The sequence below is a fragment of the Plectropomus leopardus genome, chromosome 20 (assembly GCF_008729295.1).
Source record: "Plectropomus leopardus isolate mb chromosome 20, YSFRI_Pleo_2.0, whole genome shotgun sequence".
NCBI lineage: Eukaryota > Metazoa > Chordata > Actinopteri > Perciformes > Serranidae > Plectropomus > Plectropomus leopardus.
This window is the reverse complement of record NC_056482.1, coordinates 9,787,799-9,806,824: the sequence shown is the minus strand read 5'-3', so window position 1 is coordinate 9,806,824 and position 19,026 is coordinate 9,787,799. Positions and strand designations below refer to the sequence as shown.

Sequence of the window (19,026 nt, the reverse complement as noted above, 5' to 3'; positions counted from 1 at the left end):
AACAATGTGAAGAGTTTGTGATTTGAAGTGATGTTGAAAACCAGTGTATATTGGTGCACTGTGTACTCCTAGGATCCCTTGTTAACTTGTTATTACACATATTGATCTGTGCCATGCGTGAGCAAAGGATCAGTATTTAATCACCTTTATCATGAAGAGATATTGTAGTCTTAGGGGTCGACATATTCTGTGTGCAACATTTTAGTGAAAACTGGCTTTGCATAAAATTCAAAATGCCCTGTTTTGGGACTTCGAGCCAAAATGTTCAGAGGCTTGGATCATTTTTTTTCCTGCATTTTCCCCATGAGAAGTGATAAATCTGAAAACTATCCCAAAAATTAATTTGCTCCAGAAGGAACAGTCTCTGAGGTACAGACTGTTTTGAGGCAGAAAAACAGCAAAAAGAAAATGTGATGTTTTAACACCCTACTCATCAATAATATGCATCAAATATATGGCATATATTTGTGTACTGGTACATGTTGGTGCCTGTTATTTTTGCATTAAAATATGCTATGTTATACAACTGTGACGCCCCAGTTGATTTCCACCGTAAGCAATTTTTTAACGAATACTTTCTTATATCTAAGAAATACAAAACTATAATTCTCTGTATTCAAAATATTACAAAAGGCTGCAGCACACAGTGAGGGACAGATGTTTAAAATAGAAAGCACATGAAGCAAACGACTGAGTGATATCAGACACACTTCACAAAGCAGTACCTGCAGCCTCCATGGCCCAGTAGATATGTCTCACAGAGAATCCCATTTCTAGCAACCGACTGGTGACAAACATTTGTGTCCGTTCTGGTGGTTGAGGAGAAAAGGAAAAGTACACAAAAAACAGAAAACAAAAAACAAGCCCACAGCTCCATTTTGAAATGTTCATATTTGTAGAATGTGGTCAAATTTGTAAGAATAATAAATGACTTTCACATTTTGTTTAATTTTCTCCCTCCCCCTTTGTTTCTGTTCTGCTTTATTTATTTGTGTCAGACCCATTAAATTTAGCTTGATATCCACAATCAACGACTGAACCTACCAATCAAGTACCCTGCTAATCTTAAAGAACCCTGAGATATTTAAGTCAAAGTAATGACCTTTGGTCTAATGCACTTCCAGGACTGTTCAAAAATAACACCAACATAATTGATGATGAAAAAAATGGTGCCATTCAAGCATGTGAGTGCACAAACTGTGTCATGCATACATCTGATTTAACGATCATATCTGTCGGAAAGCAAAGCAAAACACATGCTGTTTTGAGACAAATACGTAGCTTCACATACAAGACCATGCAAGAGACAGACAGTTCCCACTCAGTAATCATTCATCTATGTCTTTTACTCATTTTCAGATTATATTAGTAGCGTTTGATTATGAAGCCAGCATGGGGAAAAGGTTTGTTTAAGAATGAACTGACCTGCATGACTGCAATAATTAGCAGAGCTATTCTCTTTAACACAGTCTGTCATTTATTTTAAATAAGGAGAGACATTTTTATACTTTTTTGTCTATGTACTGACATCTGGCAGCTTTTTTCCTGTTAACTTCTCTGCGCTTGTTCTTACCCAGGCTGCTCCTGGCCTGCGTGCTGCAGGGACCTGGTTCCATGAAGCTAGTCTGCTGCTCTGTGAAGGCATCACAAGAAGCAGAGCTGGCCAGGCTGAAGCAAGGGTGCAGCACGGGGGGAGCGCTAACCAGGCCGGTAAGCGTAGGGAACCGAGTTAAGACCATGTGCCTGGAGGGAGTGAGATACAGTATTTACAGTAATAATGCTGTGCAAGTGGTGCCACACTGCCGATGTTCAGTCCTAAGTAAACATTTGAAATGTAACATATCTGAAGGAATAAGGTGAGCTTTGATTTTACGCTTGGAGAAGCCTAAAAATCAGGAAGCAATCATCTATGTGTGCTTATATGTCAATTACTTGAATCTAAAAATTATGCTCAAGCCCAGTATTTGTTCATGTGGTATCAACTTCCACTCTGAGAAGGTGGAACAACATGTCATTTATACTGTGAGAGTCTTTGGCAAAGATCTCCGTACTGTTCTAGTCAAATCCCTCCTCGCTAGAGGGCTTTGATTTTACTTTCTCTTTGATTCATAGACTGTATAATAAAGATGGACTACATGTCAACTCCCCAAAAGTGAAGCCAAGACATCTCTATCACCCCCTGGTGGCTGGCTGCACAAGCTCATGACCCCTACCTACACAATGTTAGCGGATATAGGCTAAACTAAAAAATGTACGTTTTCTTTATTTGTTTATTTGACAAGGACAAATGCATAAAACATTGCTAACCCTAACCCTAACCCATATATAAAATACAAAAGAAGATGTGATGCATTCAGGTTCATAGCCAATGCTAATGTGCAACCACTGTCCCTGGTTAGGCTTTTAAAATCAAAACAAAAGTTCAGAACACTGAGCTTAGAATAATACTATACAAAAATACATACAATAATTTTTTTTCTACAAATGGCTGCTTTCAGTTGAGATAGTTATCATCACACTGATGTATGTTAAAGTGTTCATTTTTCTAAGTAGTTTGGTCCTACCTAGTTATCTTATGCTATAAAAAGGGGGTGTGACATCATGATTGACAGCTGTGTGTGCTGATTGGTGTGCTTGCAATCAATGGCACAGACAAATAACGTCACAAGAGCAAGATGGCAGTGGCCACTTTCTGTATATTTTGGCTTCATTTTTGTAAAGAGGAAGGAAGTGTAAAACGTGTTATCCATCTTTATATACAGTCTATGGTTTGATTGTATTGCGCTGATGCTGTCCGTTTGCTTCTTGAAAGCAGGAAAAAAACACTGACACCATGGTCAGCTGGGTTAGAAAAAGAAGCAGGCAGAGCTGCAGCTGAGGTTAAAGACAGAGTAGGCAGGATCGTAGCTCTCTTTCCTCGTATACGTCCTAACTCACCCATTCCCTGGACTTCAGAAAAACTGCTGCTGCCAAGAGATACAGGTCTGTAGTAATCAGTAACAAAATAGGAAACTGAAGATAACTCTAGTCATTGTGCTTGTGTTCATCAACATGTTTCTGAGAATACATAGGACTAAGCATTTAGTATGAATTACAGTTAAATCAAAAGACAGTAGTTGACAATTAACCCATTCTGTACTCACTGGAGGAGGCTGATGGGGAAAAAAGGGTTGAAGTTCTCAAGGCCATCTGCCTGCAGGCTTGTAGGCAGAGAAGATGCCAAATCAGTATTAGAGGATGAGGCAGACGCTATGTTTGATTGGCCAAAGATGGCAGTGCCCTCTGAACCCGCGCTGTATAAGGACACAGAGCTGGAGGACTTGGAAATGGGCTGAGAGGACGAGTGGTGGCCAGATTCTGGGAGATCAGGGTGGAGAGGACAGTTACTTAGGGCACAGACAGTACTTATTATTATAGCATATATTTAATTCTGACCCTGAGTCCAACGCCCTGGTTCTTGAGGACAAGTCTAAGTGAAAGTCTAAGTGATGCTAGGCTGTCAGGTCTGAAAGTGGAATAATAACAAGTCATAGCATTTCAACATTTTCCAGTGCACAGTGGTGTTAATAATTCACACACCAATTAGAGCTTCAATGATTAGTTGATGGACAGATCAGACTTCTCTGATGTGAGAATTTGATGCTTTTATCGCTTAACAGTATTATACAATGAATATCTTTTGAGAAAAAAAAGAAAGCTGAAGTCATTGGCTAAGTATTAGCTTGCTAACTATGTTAATATTAGCCTTGACTTACCATTCTTTGTTCAACCTTTAATGCCGAACAAAGTTGAAAGTATTTGTGTCTCAGTTGGTCATTGTCAAACCGCAAATTTCGCATACTGCAATTTATTTTTTTGTGGGCACTCAGTAATGTAACGGTAGTTCTTCATGGTTCTCTCCTGCAACTTATGAAACTTACTAATTGTTGGTTGCCACCCCGACAAACCAAGTCCTTTCACTGCAAAGGCCAAGTAATTAAATATTCATGGTATATGGATAGGCTATGGATAAGGCCTTCATGTCAAATGACAGGTCAAAGTACAAGTCCAAGTTTTAAGTCAGTAGGTCTGCAAAACAGTATAACAAGCTAAAATAACAACTGAAGTATCTTCAATCCCATCCATAAATCTACAAACCTTTATGTTCTTTGTCCTCCTGCAGTCTGCTCAGGGCTCCTTTGTAGATCATGACCTGTGCCCTCTCCAGGTCCACCAGAGACACGCTCTGTTTGATGGGGCAAGGCCTGACTGCCCACTTCACCATGCTCTGCACCACATACTGCAGCACCGATCTCAGCTCAGCACTCTCGTCCCACTGTTTGCTGCTGGCCTTGGCCTGCTCAGGGTTTGGGCTGGAAAGGGGGCTCAGTGAGGAGCTTTGGGGGTCATGTTTAGGCACTAGGAGCAAATCTGATAGCTTCTCACAACTAAAAATTACAGTCAGGGATTTCAAAGCTCCAATGAGAAGGTAGGAGACTCTAACTGCTCTCAGTTCATGTGCAAAGGCATCCACTGTGGACGTTTGTGGTGTTTGGGGTAGACAAGTCAACTCCTGATGGTCACCGATCTTTGTGGCATCTTTGGTCGAGGACGGCGATGGGAAGGGGTCTGTTTCCACGCTGAAACTGATCTCACTCTCTTTCGTGTTCTCCTCTGAATATTTCCTTTTGGGATTGGAGGCTGGATGAGCCCCCAGCCACCCCTGTTCCTCCAGCAGCCCCATCAAATAAATCAGATCTAACAACACCGTCGGTTTGAGGCCTCCGAGTGGGGTGACATCGCAGCAGGATATGTCACAGGGCTCCAACGAGATGATGGGCGTGTCGCTGGGTGACCAAGAATTCATGGAGCTTAGTTATTGGGAAGGATGGGAAGAACCCACAGATACAGCATGGAGTGACACCAGGACGGATTCAACAGGGGTTAATGGATTTAAGAATGAGAAGGAGGAAGCAAGAAGAAAGTAAGATCAGGGGGGTAAATGATGAAAATAAAGTAAGATGTTAGACAGATTACAGAAGAGGAAAAATAAACACTAACAGAAAAGAATTATACAGAGTAATAAACATGCTGAAAGGACCAAGACAGGAAAAATATAAGATTTTTTTTAATGAAAGTTAATGAGAATCATCATTTAAGAAACATATGCAAAGACATATTATCTCATAAATATGTGGGCATAGGAATATATATTTGTAATACCTGACAGAGAGGTCTGCCTCCTCCCACTGGAGCTTGGCCAGGGAGCTTCCTTCTTTCAGGACTCCCAGCAGTATGGCTCTGCGCCCGCTGGGCTTGTGCAGGCACAGACCTCCAGCCCTGAGACCACTGTCCACTCCTCCGATCAGGGCCAAGACCGGCCACACTTCAGTGCAAAGAGCAGCCAGCTTGGCGTCTGACAGGTATCGACGATGAGGCAACACATCCCCCGTGTCATCACCAGCAACGTCTCGGTCTCTTTCGCTCTCTTCCTTCTCAAAGTGTGTGGGACTGAGGCCTGGAGAAAAATGTAAGAAAGTAAGATGAAAAAATGAGTGATAAGTAACAGCAATAAATAAAATCTGCTTTGTAAGGATTGTACATTTCATGAACTTCATCCATTGCCTTTAATATTGATTTTCAAATACTAGATGCCTTCTAACAGTCAGTGACGGATGTTCAAGCCAAAAGAAATGCAGCTGGTTTTCATCCAGCTGTTCTTTACACCTGACATTCATTCCTTGGTCCACTGTAGCCAGATTGTGATCGACAGGGTTTGCTAACTTCATTTTAGTTTCACATAATTGAATGATAATGAGAGACCCACACTGGTTAAAGAGAAAATTAAACTGCATACCTCAGGGAGGGTACTGTATGTAATGTGATGGAGAGGCCTGTCAAAATCTTAAAGGGGTAGTATTGCACAGCTCTGACTGACTACGATGTTCATTTAAGCCATGGGAAGGCTGATGTACGATTAATGGGGCTTTCACACCGTCGCCTACAGTCATTTTAATGAGGAGAAAGCAGCAGTGATTCAGTGATTTCTGTTGTCAGTACGCAGCTACCAGCTAGCTTGCAATTCTGCCAGTGTTCACCAAAGCACCTGCCTGACATCATAGCCGTGAGAAGTAGCAGCAGCAGCCACTTTTAAAAATACTTTGCTTTATGGGGGAATGCTCTTGCAGGTAGTTACTGTGCATCAGTGTATCTGTTATAATACATATAAATATCAGTTTGGTAGGGTTATATGGTAATCCCAATTAAACAAAAGAGTATCAGAGATTTAGGTAAACAATGAGGGCGGCTGCACAACAAGGTAACCCAAGGTGCAAAATGCCATATGTGCTAAAAACTCTTCAGCAGTATCAGAGAACTGATTCCTTCGCAGATCAAGTAGCTGCTCTCTCCCAGGACAAGTACATCTGCACAACAAGGGTGCAAATTCAGAACAAAGCTCTTAGGAGTTAAGACGTGGACCCTGAGCTGCAACTTACTTCTGTGGTTTGAATCGGACGCTCTCTTTTAAAACTTTCTCCCTCACTTTCATTATTTAATAAAGGCATTAATTGCCAATTTTAAAAAAAAACAAAAAAACTTCCTAATGCAAAGGTACATGGTTAAGGTTGCTCTGTGTAATATAAACAACATTTAGAAACTAATGAGTGACATAACTTATCTATTAACACATTAAATTAAACATTTCCTGTGCTAGCAAAGTTGTTTTTTTTTAATTTTTTTTTTTTATATAAATTAATGATTTTTTAAAATAAGATAAAGCTAAACTTGTCGATACTGTAAGTGAGCACTGCTGAAACTGTGTCTGACCTGGAATGAAGCTTCCTAAGTCATCCTCTCTCAGCAGGGGACCAATAAGCTCCAAGTGCGCGTGGATGTACTGGTTGATGTGTGAGGCCCACTGGTCACACTGATGGAGCCTTCGGAGGAGGTGCACTGTGGACTCCAGCAGCACTGTGGTCCGAGGGCTGCAGAGAGGCTCCCCGGGAAGAAGATTACTGGGCATGCCTCGCATCTGGAGGTCACGCAACGCCACCTGGAAAAAATACAGACGCACAATTAATTGCGCTATTAAATGTTCTTGAAATACAAATTTTAGATAATCTCCTGGAAAAAGCCAAAATGTATGGCTATTGTTTAGCCTCCTGCAGATTGTGAGATTTTTGCAGTCCTAAAAGTTTAGTGCAAGCTACACTGTGTGACATGGACATTAATAAACTTGCGTGCGACATCAAGTTTGATGTACTGTATGCAGACTGTATGATGGCATCACCTACTGAATCACAGGCTACCACCCACGTCCATCAATGTCAACATACAATAACAAAACTTTGTCAGCTTGTGACATCCATCTACGCAGCTGTAGTGGTAAGAGCAAAATGTAAACAAACAAATCACGCCCCTGCTAAATGGGTATTTAGGTGTCTCAAAAAGTCAGAGGAGGAGGAAAATGTGGATGCTGTCGTGGCTGGGGAAAAGAGGCCAATTTGGCATGCTAATTTTGCAAGGAGAGCTTACAGTAAGTATTAGCATCTATTAGCATTTAGCAGTGTCATGCTAATCAGTGCATCATTTCATGCTGCATTTCTATTGGTTGGTGAGTAGAAGAAGCTCGTAACAGCAGTCACACAGTGCGATGGTCATCCCAAATTTCTGACACTGTCCGAATTTTAATCCAGGCTGTCTTTGATCGACGGCAATCCTTGAACCTCTCTCCCTGTGCAACATTGGACCACTGTTTTAGAGCCATGACCACAGATACTGATGTCACAATGGTTATTTTTTTTCTGAGACAGCCAAAAATCACAGTGTATATGAGGCTTTAAAGGAACACTTCCTCACATCCACTCTGCCTTCACTTCACTTTATGGGTAGCTAGCTCTCTGTTATCCCTGTCTTTAACTTCTAATTGTATTTATTTTTCTAAACTCAACAACTAAAATGTATGTGGCAAAAACACACTGATGCCTACACAAGATTCAAGGATGGGAACTAAGTGCCTATACATTATTAAGTACCTTCTCTCCAGGATTACTGCTGTAGAACAACACACAGGGGTACAGTTCGGAGGCAACCACACTTTCAAATGCCAACTTTGGTTCCTGAGGCAGAAAAACACAAACACGTAAAGATTGCAGAAAAAACACAACAGTGAATAAAAGTAAAACCCCTGAATACTGAGAGTGAGTATCTGGTCAGACCTTGTCATTCTTAGCAAATGATATGGTGTGAGCCTCCATGTCCAGGATGCAGGTGATGGTGTCACCCTGGGTGAAGGAGGGAAGTGTGCGGACCAGTTCCCCTCCATGGTACAGGTTGCCACTATAGGCACGATACAGCCACATGTCAGTGGTCGTGTGGTGGTTGTGATCTCTGACCGGCCAGCGTGAAACGCCGATACATGTGCCCTCATTGCCTCGGTTCTCTTTGGTAATGAAGAACTAGGGAGAGATGTTTTGGTCAGTGTGTTAAACAACACATCTCAGCACATTTCTGTGGCAAAAGCTGGATAAAAACCAATAAAGAAAGATCATTGTAAGTGTCTTTCTTTTTCCGTTAGGTAGATCCAGGCCTTACCTTCCAAATGAAACAGCCAGATGTGATGGCTGTAGTTGCCAGGCCATAACCTTTCCCTCCTGAGCCATGGGAGAGGATGTTCCCACTCTCCAAAGAACAGCAGATTAGCTTATGTGGGTCAAAGGAAAAATCTCCAATGGGAATACATTCGTCATAGCTGCCAGGATTCTGCAAAACATGAGTTGGGGAAAAAAAGCACACTTTAGCAGCTTTGTTCACCAAATAAATGTATAAATAATAATGCAATTAGTAATAGTAGTAACATCATACGCCTACATGTTGCAGTCAACTGTAAAATACGAAGAACATTAAGTGCTTCGCTCAACATAATCAGAAACTAAATGTAAAATTCTGAAAATCCAAAAAAAAAAAAAAAAAGCAAAGCGATACAGATTCATGAAAACAATTACAGCAAACTAAATGGCTGACAGAGTTCTTCTGCAAATAAATTATAAGTCATTAGAAATTATAATGATCATATTATACTTTGGGGTTGTATTTTATGAAGATGCTCTTTGAAATGTGACACTAATTAAATTTCTTGTTATTTCTCTGTCCTCTCCACCTCTCATTCCACGCCCACCATGGAGAACAGGCCCATCTGTTCAATCAAGAGGCCCTGCTGTTTTCAATTTTATGACTGCCAGGACTGCATCTCACTTTTTCCTAAACACAGTATTTTGCAGTATTGAGTCTTCGTTCATTCACAATTGTCGCAAAACATCACTGACACCTTCTTTGATCTCGTTGTGAGGGCTATGCCAGGCTGGAAGCACTTTTTAACAAACAGTGAATAAGCTGAAATGTGTTTTAATGTAGCTAATACAAAGCTTAGGCTAGAAAGTCATTTACATACAGTTTAAATAATACTTGCAATGATTTCTGCAACTCAAGAGAACAGGATGCCTAAATAAAAGCAGACACATTTAAAGGTCAAGTGTGTAGGATTTAGGAGCATGTACTAGCATAAATGGTATTTAATATTCAAAATTCTGTTTTCATTTGTTCCTAAACACCTCAAAGTAAGGAAAGATCTCACGGAGTCTGCTATGTTGTTTTACAGTAGCCCAGAATGGACAAGTTAAACACTGTCTTAAGACGGATGGCTGTCTAATTTTTCCTACACACAAGGTCTGATCAATTTTTTCCTAATTTCGTTTTCCAGGCGGCAGATTAGTGGCTATAATGAGCAAGCACTCATGTGTATGCAGATAATTGGGCAAGACCATTAAAAAATGGTTTCAGGTTTCAATTACAAAAATGCACCTATTCAACCACAAACCCTAATGTGTTCTGGTAACTGTAACTGATGACAATAATAATAATAATACTAGATACAGTGAAATCATGATGTTGTCTGAGACAGCTATTGTTCCATGAAATTCTCATACCGTTGCAACCCCACTGCTTGTATAGTAGTTTAATATAGTAAAACACACATAAGATATTGATATTATATCGATCATCTTGGATTTTGGATATTGTAATATCATAAGTATAGTTTTTGCCTGGTCTTAAGGCTGCACTACAGACTGTTTTATTATTTGCCTTTACCAGATCATTCATCAAATATATCATTGTGTATGCAGCGCCCAGTAGCTCAGTTGGGAGAGCGGGCGCCCCAAGTACAGAGGCTATGCTCTTGCCGCAGCGGCTGCAGGTTCAATTCCGGCCTCGGCCCTTTGCTGTATGTCATCCTCTCTCTCTTCCCCATTTCACGCTTGAGCTGTCCTATCTAATAAAGGCAAAAAGCCCAAAGAATAATCTTAAAAAATAAGTCACTGTGTAAATATTTTGAGAAAGCACCAAAAGTCAATCCTACAATATCATTGTAATACTCATACTGAGGTCTTTGGAAAAAAACAACAACATCGTGATATTTGATTTTCTCCATTTTGCCCAAACCTACTTTAGAGTGCATTGTATATTGTACTGTATAATACTGCTGTATTACCCCCTTGTCTTTTTCAGCCGTCTCCTCGTGGTTATTGTCAGCTAGTGGTTCCTTCCACATATATACAGACACGAGCTGAAAGAGTTGTTTAACAATCTACAAGAAAACAGAGAAAAGAAATAAATTCAATGGATAACATCTTCATTATCACAATTTTAAACTCATAAATGCATAAATGTCTTCTTAAGCCTCTTCCACATGTTACATTCACATTTTTACACCATACCTGCTGAATTTGAGTAGATTCAGAACAAGCAGGTAACAGTCTTTCTAAAACATGGAAGGCCAAAAGCTTCGTACGAAGGTTTTGGAAGTGTGGAGATCCTGAAAAGAGGACAGTGGAGATGAACAGAGAATTAAAGAGAACCATATTAAACTGTTAGGAACCATGAACAATATTTTAAATTGTCTTACCTGAAGAGCACTTGTGTGAAATAATGGCCATGAGTGGATCAATCCATTTGACAAAAGTAGAAAGTCTTTTCATAATTCTTAATGACAGTACGCGTCTCAGAAACACCAAGAAATCTGCGAGCTGAGATTCAACCACTTTGCTACTTTCCACTCCTGAAATAACAAAAAATAGAAGGAAAACTATGCTCACAAACAGACTGGATATTAAAATGCTTTACAACTGACAGATATGTCTTTAAAAAGAATATATTTCATTGTGCTCTTTGTAAAAAATATTTAAGTAATGTTTAATGTAGTTAAATTTGCAACACCAATTAGATTTGCGCTCTTGCTGCTGGAGTCCAGATCGGTCCTCTCAGCTGTTCCTCTCTCTGCTGTCTGCTGCTGGTGGAAAGTAAACAGGATATTTTGGAGCTGCTCACACATCACTTCCATTAAAGCCTGGGATACATCCATAGGCAGCAAATCCTCACAGGAACTGAGAGCAAAGGACAATTTGACACAACAATTAATCAAAACAAAAAAATGTAGAAGTAATGCACAAATTCTTGCTGCTGTTAATAGTCTCTTCATTCTCACCTTGCAGCCACAGTCAATATCTGAAGTAAACGGGCACAAGCTAGTCTAACAGCCCCACTTAGCAGCAGGGACCCAGATTTAGAGGCTGCAAACCAGCCCTGGTTCATCAGTGCACAGCTGTTGTTGGTCAACGAGGAAAGAATTTCCAGGATTCCACATTTGATAACCAGCACCAGGTCCACTGGTTGGTAGCAGAAATTCAGTGCAAACATTGTGGCGAGGAGAAGGTGCTGGCAGGAACCTGGGTAAAATAGAGACAAAGTTTCAACTGCATGCAAACTAAAAAAATAAACTGCTGCAGTTGGAGGTTATTGTACAAAACATGTAAATCAAAATGAACAAACCTGGATGTTCTTTCTCCAACTGGACTTTCTGTTTGAGGACAAGCACCACCTGCTGGTAGAAGGTGTGGGCTGCAGACTGTAGCTCTCTTTGCGTATCCACAGAAGCTGAATGCGTACCCAACTGGATCAAATAACAGGGATTGGAGAGTCATTTATTCAACAAAATGTTAACGTAGAACAAACATATCAAACGAATACAATATTCAGTGATTCTCCTCTCTCCATCTGACTTGAATTAAAACATTCGCTCATTCTTTTCTTTCCATCTTTTCATAAACATCACAACATTGTGATGGCTTGATTACTAGATGTACCATGTAATGCTGCGCCTCATAATTGGCTCCGGAGTGAGAGCCAATGATTTGTGTTCCTAAAGCAAAGCATCCAGAGAGGAACTGAAGCTGCACGGACTGCAACAACACAGGAAACTGAGGGGAGACGGTGAACCCGCTGCTCTTTTCCTCCATCTTAGACAGGAAGGATGACATCTGACACAAGGCCTCCAGACGCAACTGATCACAACAAAGAGAGGACCTTTCAATAAATTCACAGAATGCATGATGAAACAATTAAATGAACAAATAGCTGCAGGTGTTACAGATTGTTCTAATTTCTCTGCAGTGTTAATAAAGGCACAGTTCACTGTAAAATCAAAAATACATATTTTTCCTCTTACCTGTAGTGCTGTTTATCAGTCTAGATTTGTTTTGGTGCGAGTTGCTGAGTGTTGAGGATATCGGTGGTAGAGATGTCTGCCTTCTCTTAAATTTAATGGAAATACATTTGAAAAATTCAACAGCAATGTGTCTTTCCAGAAATCATGTTCCAGTTGCATAAGATAATCCAAAGACCTTGTTGTGAGCAGTTTCATGTTGGAACTATTTTCTTTCAACTGAGCTTCACCTGCAAACCATATCACCATGCAGAAGTGTAGTGAAGTGTGCATCAACTCATAAACAATAAGCCTGTACTGAGGTGTAAACATTAATGGTGTACTCATTGGCTGAGCTGTAATGTTACTTAGCTCAGTGGTGCGAGGTGAGCTAGCAGTAGATGCACACTTCCTTCTGCACAGTGATTCAGCTGGCAGGTGTAGTTTTCTAGAAATAAAATAGTTCCTGAAGGAAACTGTTTGCAACAAGGTCTGTGGATTATCTTGAGTAAGCGGGTCATGATTTCTGAAAAAAGACATAGCTGTTGATTTTTTGGTGCTTTGAACACAAACTGAGTGCCATCTAGTTCCATTATACTGGAGAGAAGGCAGACATTTCTACAGACAATATCTCTAACACACGGCAACTCATACCAAAACAATCTAAATAGCTCTAAAGTTAAGAGAAAATATATGTATTTTTGCATTTTGGATGAACTTTCCATTTAACCTATTTGGTTTGCAATATCATGTAAAAGAGACTAATTTTATTACCTCAGCCCTCTGTTGCTGCTGCAATATAGCAAAAGTGATGGCCTTCGGATCCACCTGACTATTCATCTGTCCACCCGGCAGCGTTGGCGATGACAAGTGGACCAGGCTTCCACAGACAAAGTGGAACACCTGGTTTAGAATAGGCAAAGTGTTGCTGCCACAATGGGACATGGTGGTGGTCGGGCTGATACACTGCCGCAGACGATCCCAGGCGTCTTTCATGATGCCCAGAGAACACAGAGGTAGGCCTGGAACAGACAGACCACAAGAATAATGGCCAGCATTGCACTTTGTGTTTTCTGATATTCTCCTTCAACACTTATTACAGAATTAGTCATGCAGTGTTAATTCCTGTATGAAAAAAAAATGGAATTTTTTTGTGCAGTCAAAAAAAACAACAATCAAATTAATGAGTTAGCAAGCTTTGCTCAGATTTTCAATAAGAGGCTCAGACTTGACGTTCAACAGTTTTTGCTGATCCAAAGAGACAAGTCCAATATCATTACAATTAAAGATAGGTTTAATAGATAAGATGAGATAACACAAAAAAAGTTTTTTTTAAATCTTTGTTAGGATGACACAGTATTATAAACAGTAGTTGGACATTTATTGATACACCTTAATTTGCTTTCTTGTTGTGCTACAGCCATACAAGCAACAGCTATGTCTCTGTGTTTCCATATTTATCACAAAATTCTATGCAAAACTTTTTATTTTATACGTGCCCCTAAAGATAAAAATGCATTGACTGAACAGCTATTTTAGAGTAAACATATTGCACCTACCCATTTTATTCTTAGAAGATCCCAATGAATTTTTGGATTGGTCAGTCTAAGTAAGACAAAAACAATACATTAGCACTAATAAGAAGGTATGGCACTACCTTTTTTGTAGAGTGCAAGACTCACCTGTTTTCGGCCATCAGCAGTCATCATAAACAATTCTGGTGTTGATTTCCTAAAAGTGGGATGATGCAGATAGTGAGTGCAGTAACAGCAACTGCACTGCAAAAACAAAAACAAACAGACGCTGACAAACACAAACTCTACCTCGCTCCAGCGCTCGTCGCCTGACTGTTCTCTTTATCGCTGGGTTCCACACAAGCAGGCCTGACCCCGAGCAGGAGGAAGAGACAGCGGGACACCACCAGATGGCAGGCGGCAGGGAAAGACAAGCTTTCCTCAGAGTCCCTCTGCTTCTCCCACTGCTGCTTGGGATCCAGCTCCCTCTCTGGGCTGACTGGGCTCTCCATGCTGCTGGGGAGGGTGGAGGTGCCAAAGGATTCGTACACTGTCACGTTCTGCTGGACTTGCATGGCCTCGCGGGTGGCCATGAATGATTCTATGACTTCTGCAGAGACAGGGCAGACGTGTGAGGATCAGATGTATCATTATGATGATGAGGAGTTGTGTGTATGCGTAATTGTGTCTGGGCCTGTCTGCCTGTAAGCACTAAAAAAAAGAAAAGAAATACATTTTTAAGAAAGCTAGAAAAAGGGCAGAAATGTGCATTTCTAACCTGACAGGTTCATACGACTGTTGCCAAATGTGTCCTCCTCTGCCACTTCTTCTTGGTTGTGGTTTGCTGTGGGGGTTGGCGGCACCTGCACCTCCCGGCTGCAGTGACCTCCTGACTGCTGCTCATGATCTTTTCCCACCTGCTCCACTGAGGTGCCTGGCTCCTGCCTGTCTGTATCAGGACTTTGGGGAGATGGAGTGGTCTGTAACACAAGAAACAAGTTAAATAGAGTAAATTTTTATTCTGGGAAAATAAATGATAAAAAAAATGCTTGTTGAACAAAAAAGTATAAAAATAAAGTGCAATAATTGCGAAAATATACATTTCTTTACAAACTTACTGTGGGAAAATCTTTAGATCACTAACGAGGGTTACTGGGAAATCTGTTGAACCTAATGTGATGATTGCACTGTTTGGTGTAACTCCACCCACAGTGCCACTCTCTTCCCTTGAGGCAACCTTTACAGCCTTTGTCATGCTACTGGCCAGGTGTTTGATATTACTCAAGGGAAATTCTCCAATTCCTCCTTCAGACACTTGCAGCAAAAGGTCGGGGATGGAATTGAACCCACAGCTGCTGCAGCAAGGACACAGGCTTTGTACATGGGGTGTCCACTTTTCCTGAAATATTCCTGAATGATTTACCATGTATTTTAGGGGCATTCTGATGTGACAGACAGTTGTCTGACCAACAACCCACCAACAACCATATTCTGTGACAGATTGTGGAAAAAAATATATACATGTTTTTGCTTATACTTTATTATCCATTATAAAGTTGATTTTGATGGTAATGGCTATAGTAGTCACAACGTAATGACACCATTGGCGTTTAGACTGGTTCCCTATAAGCCTCACTTTAACGATGCAGTTATGTCTGCCACCAGGTGCGATGTGCGGGAAAATGAAGGCTTGATTTACAGCGCAAAGAAGGTGCGTCAACCATTGCGCAATTAAAACAGGAATAGATTAACGCTTTTGTTTCCCCCAAAAAAATGGCAATGTAAATTCTTTGCAGCTACTATCCCCAGTGCTGTGAATGATGGATGATGGAACAAACAAAGTAACTCTGGAAACTGGAATTCGCTAGGCTCAGAGGTAAATGTGGAAATTCTTTGTGACAGCAGCACAAACAATCATACCACTTTAAAAACTTCAGTTCAGTGTCTCCAGCTCACTGTCAGCCAGCCAGCATTTGTGTTTGTATTTTTCATGGCCAGTATCATACAGAATTGGCTGATTAAACAAAGCATCAATCAATACTTCAAATACTTCTTTGCTATTGGTTGAGGCTGCAACTTTGCAAGTCAAAGGTCACCAAAGTTAAACTCCACGCAATGCAAAGATGCAAATGTTTTATTTGCCACTCTGCTTGCACTGAATAGAAGTGTAATATTTACACAACAAATATTAAACTATATATTGTTTCTAAATCACTGTTTTGTTCTGAAATTGTTTAACTTTGTCAAAAATAGTTGCATTGCATGGTGATTGGTTATGACATTTTAGTAAGGTTACCTGTTTGACAGCAGTCTGCACCTGGGACATCCTCGGAGAGTTTTTATGGGCCAACAAAGTGCTTCTGATTTTATAAACTGTTTCATAAACGTCTAAAAGCATCTCACAGGGCTCGTATCTGTCTCAAGAAAAGTGGATAAATAAAGGAGATAATTAGCATTGCTCTGCATTGCAGTAACGATCTTACACAACAGGAAGAGGCCTTTCAATAAACATTACATTTTTTACTGACCTGTCCTGCCAACAAGCCTCATTCTGCAGCCCAGTGTGTTTCAGAAGAGCAGCCAGACTGCAGCGACAGACACTCTGCAGCAAACAGTCGCCTGAGGAGCCTCCACTCTCCCATTCTGCTCTCACAGCAAAACAACACAACCCGATTTCAACATAGTCATAAAAACAAAGAAGAGCTTAAGATTCTAAAATTCAAAAACATCTTAGATGAATTGTGCAGCAATTATCTCAGAAAGTACATGTGTACAGGTGCATCATTTTTATAATTTCTGAATTAAACATGAATTTTCCAACACTTTTGGTCAATTATGGATATTTACATTATGAACTTGGAGACATAGGCACACACAAAAAAAGAAACATGTAAGACAACGTACCTTTGCTATGAGCATACTCCTCCATATTCCTCCACAGACCACCTGCGGGTCCTCTGGAGGATCCCAGCGCCAGCTCCAGTAAAGTCCTGGTTTCCGCAGTCAGACTCAGTTCTGCCAGCCTGGCATCACTGCTGCCCAACAGTACCACCTCAGTCAGCCATGCCATGCTAGAGTCTACAGAACCACAAGAGACATAGGACAAGTAAGCAAGTGAAAACTGCACACTTCGTTAAGAATAGTACAGTTTATTTACTCATTTACTATCATCCTCTTTGCCCACTGGCTTTAAAAACATTTGCCACACTTTCGAGTGGCCAGCACTTAAGTTTTATTATTAGTGGTTCCAAACAGATTGTGGACACATTTGGTGAGACAATTATCTGAGGATGAACATTGCGTGTAGTTGGTATCTATTTGCCAAAACATTGGCACATATGAAAGCATGAAGAGCAGGCAGTGAGTTCTCTTACCCAGCTGTTCAAAGTCCATCTCAAGCCCGTTCCTGAGGAGGACATTTGATAGCCAGAACTCTGACGTTTTTTCTTGAAGTGAGGGCGGTGGGCCTTGCAGCATACCACCAAGGCACCGGCCGACTGCCAACGCTACAGACCGTTCCAGATCCAACAGCCAGACCCACTTGCACTCCTCCTCCTGTTGCTGTTGTCCAATGCATGTGTTTTCTTCACTTTTATCTGGAAGGAAGATCCCTTGTCATTGTTTATCTTGTCTTTGGGAAGAATCTTAAGAATAAAAACATGCCATCTTTAAAAAAAAAAAAACAACTATACCCTTGACAATGCTGTAACCACTAATAACAACAATTATCAAGGGTAAAATCTATGGGTCAAACACTGATCAAATTTCCACTGACCTGAACAGGTTTTCTGAGCCTCCATCTCCAGTTCTTGTACCTCCAGGAGGCCGGTCTCTGGTAACAACCTGTTAAAATCGTTGAGTTGTTCCAACAAGGCCAGTAAATGGTGCAAGAGGGGTTGAACGGTGCCCAGGGGCAGCAGCAGCAAGGAGTACATTACTTGGCACAGCAGGCTGCCAGCCACTGAGTTGTACAACACCACTGGGACAAGGGTTGAGATGAGAGAGGGTGATTAGAGGGACTGATAAATAATAACTGAGAAATACTGATAGACAACACGCATTTCAATACGCGGTTTTAGAACATGTTCATGTGCTTGTCATCATATCCACTGACACCTCACTGTTGATTGACCACACTACTCAAAAACCAATGGACCTCAACATGTCACTGTATTATTAAGCAAAGACAGATCATTTAAGGGATACATTAATCAGGATCAATACATTGATTCAATGATAAATTAACCAATATCACTGATGCAAAGTGAAAGTCTTTTTTTGGCACGTCTGTGTCAAACTCTCTGTCCAAGCACACCTCCTTCCTCAAGATTCAAGTAGTGCTAGCGGCCTAGCGCCAGACAAACAAAGGAAAGCAGCCAAGAAAAAGAAAATGAGAATATTTACTGATATTGTCTCATATTGAATGCATTCCCCTAAATTGAGTCAAAGCAAAATCTTATTTTGGCAGACTTTGTGGTATCAACACATTTTGTTTCATAATCAATCATTATATATTCTATCATTATGAAACTTATGATTTTTTACACCCTTATTAATTATATCTGATACTGTCTTCTGTATACAGAAACCTACCATATACATGCAGTATATACATAGATAATTGCTTTCTAGATGTTTAAAATTGTCCTTCCACTGGTCTTTAATAATAAAGACACAAAACATTAAGAAAGGGATTTTAAGTGTGTTTTGTGAATAAAAGCACTCTGTACAAACAACTCATATAATGACAAAAATATGTGGGACAGCAGAATAACTGGGTTATACTGACACACACTTGCCAAAAGCGATTATTCTTACTGTGCAGCTTCTTGATTATTTGTTTATCCAGAGAACTCTCCCTCAGCAGTTTGGTGGATCTCCTGAGTGTCTCAGCAGCACAAGGAAGCAGCAGGTAAAGATGCTCACGAAGCAGCGTTACACTGCTGTCGTCCTACAGAATAGCCGAATAAGAGTGAACATATAAGCAACTATATG

At 40.6% G+C, this 19,026-nt stretch overlaps 1 protein-coding gene across 4 annotated transcripts in view; it reads right to left on the bottom strand.

Annotated features, from left to right (window-relative positions):
* The window catches only part of LOC121959444 (probable E3 ubiquitin-protein ligase HERC1), a 51,301-nt gene that overhangs the window by 20,164 nt on the left and 12,111 nt on the right, over positions 1 to 19,026 (bottom strand). The window contains exons 17-43 of one of the 4 annotated variants that reach the window (XM_042508717.1): positions 18,850 to 18,982; positions 17,807 to 18,010; positions 17,406 to 17,627; positions 16,936 to 17,109; positions 16,560 to 16,674; positions 16,328 to 16,445; positions 14,810 to 15,011; positions 14,341 to 14,641; positions 14,200 to 14,248; positions 14,077 to 14,122; positions 13,292 to 13,539; positions 12,180 to 12,377; positions 11,866 to 11,986; positions 11,522 to 11,762; positions 11,254 to 11,420; positions 10,943 to 11,095; positions 10,755 to 10,852; positions 10,529 to 10,624; positions 8,575 to 8,742; positions 8,199 to 8,438; positions 8,016 to 8,099; positions 6,808 to 7,033; positions 5,203 to 5,497; positions 4,138 to 4,850; positions 3,144 to 3,357; positions 2,938 to 2,963; positions 726 to 809 (exon numbers count right to left, since the gene is read on the bottom strand). In XM_042508717.1, coding sequence (XP_042364651.1) covers positions 726 to 809; positions 2,938 to 2,963; positions 3,144 to 3,357; positions 4,138 to 4,850; positions 5,203 to 5,497; positions 6,808 to 7,033; positions 8,016 to 8,099; positions 8,199 to 8,438; positions 8,575 to 8,742; positions 10,529 to 10,624; positions 10,755 to 10,852; positions 10,943 to 11,095; positions 11,254 to 11,420; positions 11,522 to 11,762; positions 11,866 to 11,986; positions 12,180 to 12,377; positions 13,292 to 13,539; positions 14,077 to 14,122; positions 14,200 to 14,248; positions 14,341 to 14,641; positions 14,810 to 15,011; positions 16,328 to 16,445; positions 16,560 to 16,674; positions 16,936 to 17,109; positions 17,406 to 17,627; positions 17,807 to 18,010; positions 18,850 to 18,982 — 4,936 coding nt within the window. Of the gene's footprint in view, positions 1 to 725; positions 810 to 1,573; positions 1,744 to 2,937; positions 2,964 to 3,143; positions 3,358 to 4,137; positions 4,851 to 5,202; positions 5,498 to 6,807; positions 7,034 to 8,015; positions 8,100 to 8,198; positions 8,439 to 8,574; positions 8,743 to 10,528; positions 10,625 to 10,754; positions 10,853 to 10,942; positions 11,096 to 11,253; positions 11,421 to 11,521; positions 11,763 to 11,865; positions 11,987 to 12,179; positions 12,378 to 13,291; positions 13,540 to 14,076; positions 14,123 to 14,199; positions 14,249 to 14,340; positions 14,642 to 14,809; positions 15,012 to 16,327; positions 16,446 to 16,559; positions 16,675 to 16,935; positions 17,110 to 17,405; positions 17,628 to 17,806; positions 18,011 to 18,849; positions 18,983 to 19,026 lie in introns of all 4 variants that reach the window. The other 3 variants (XM_042508713.1, XM_042508714.1, XM_042508716.1) reach the window with 3 other exon arrangements.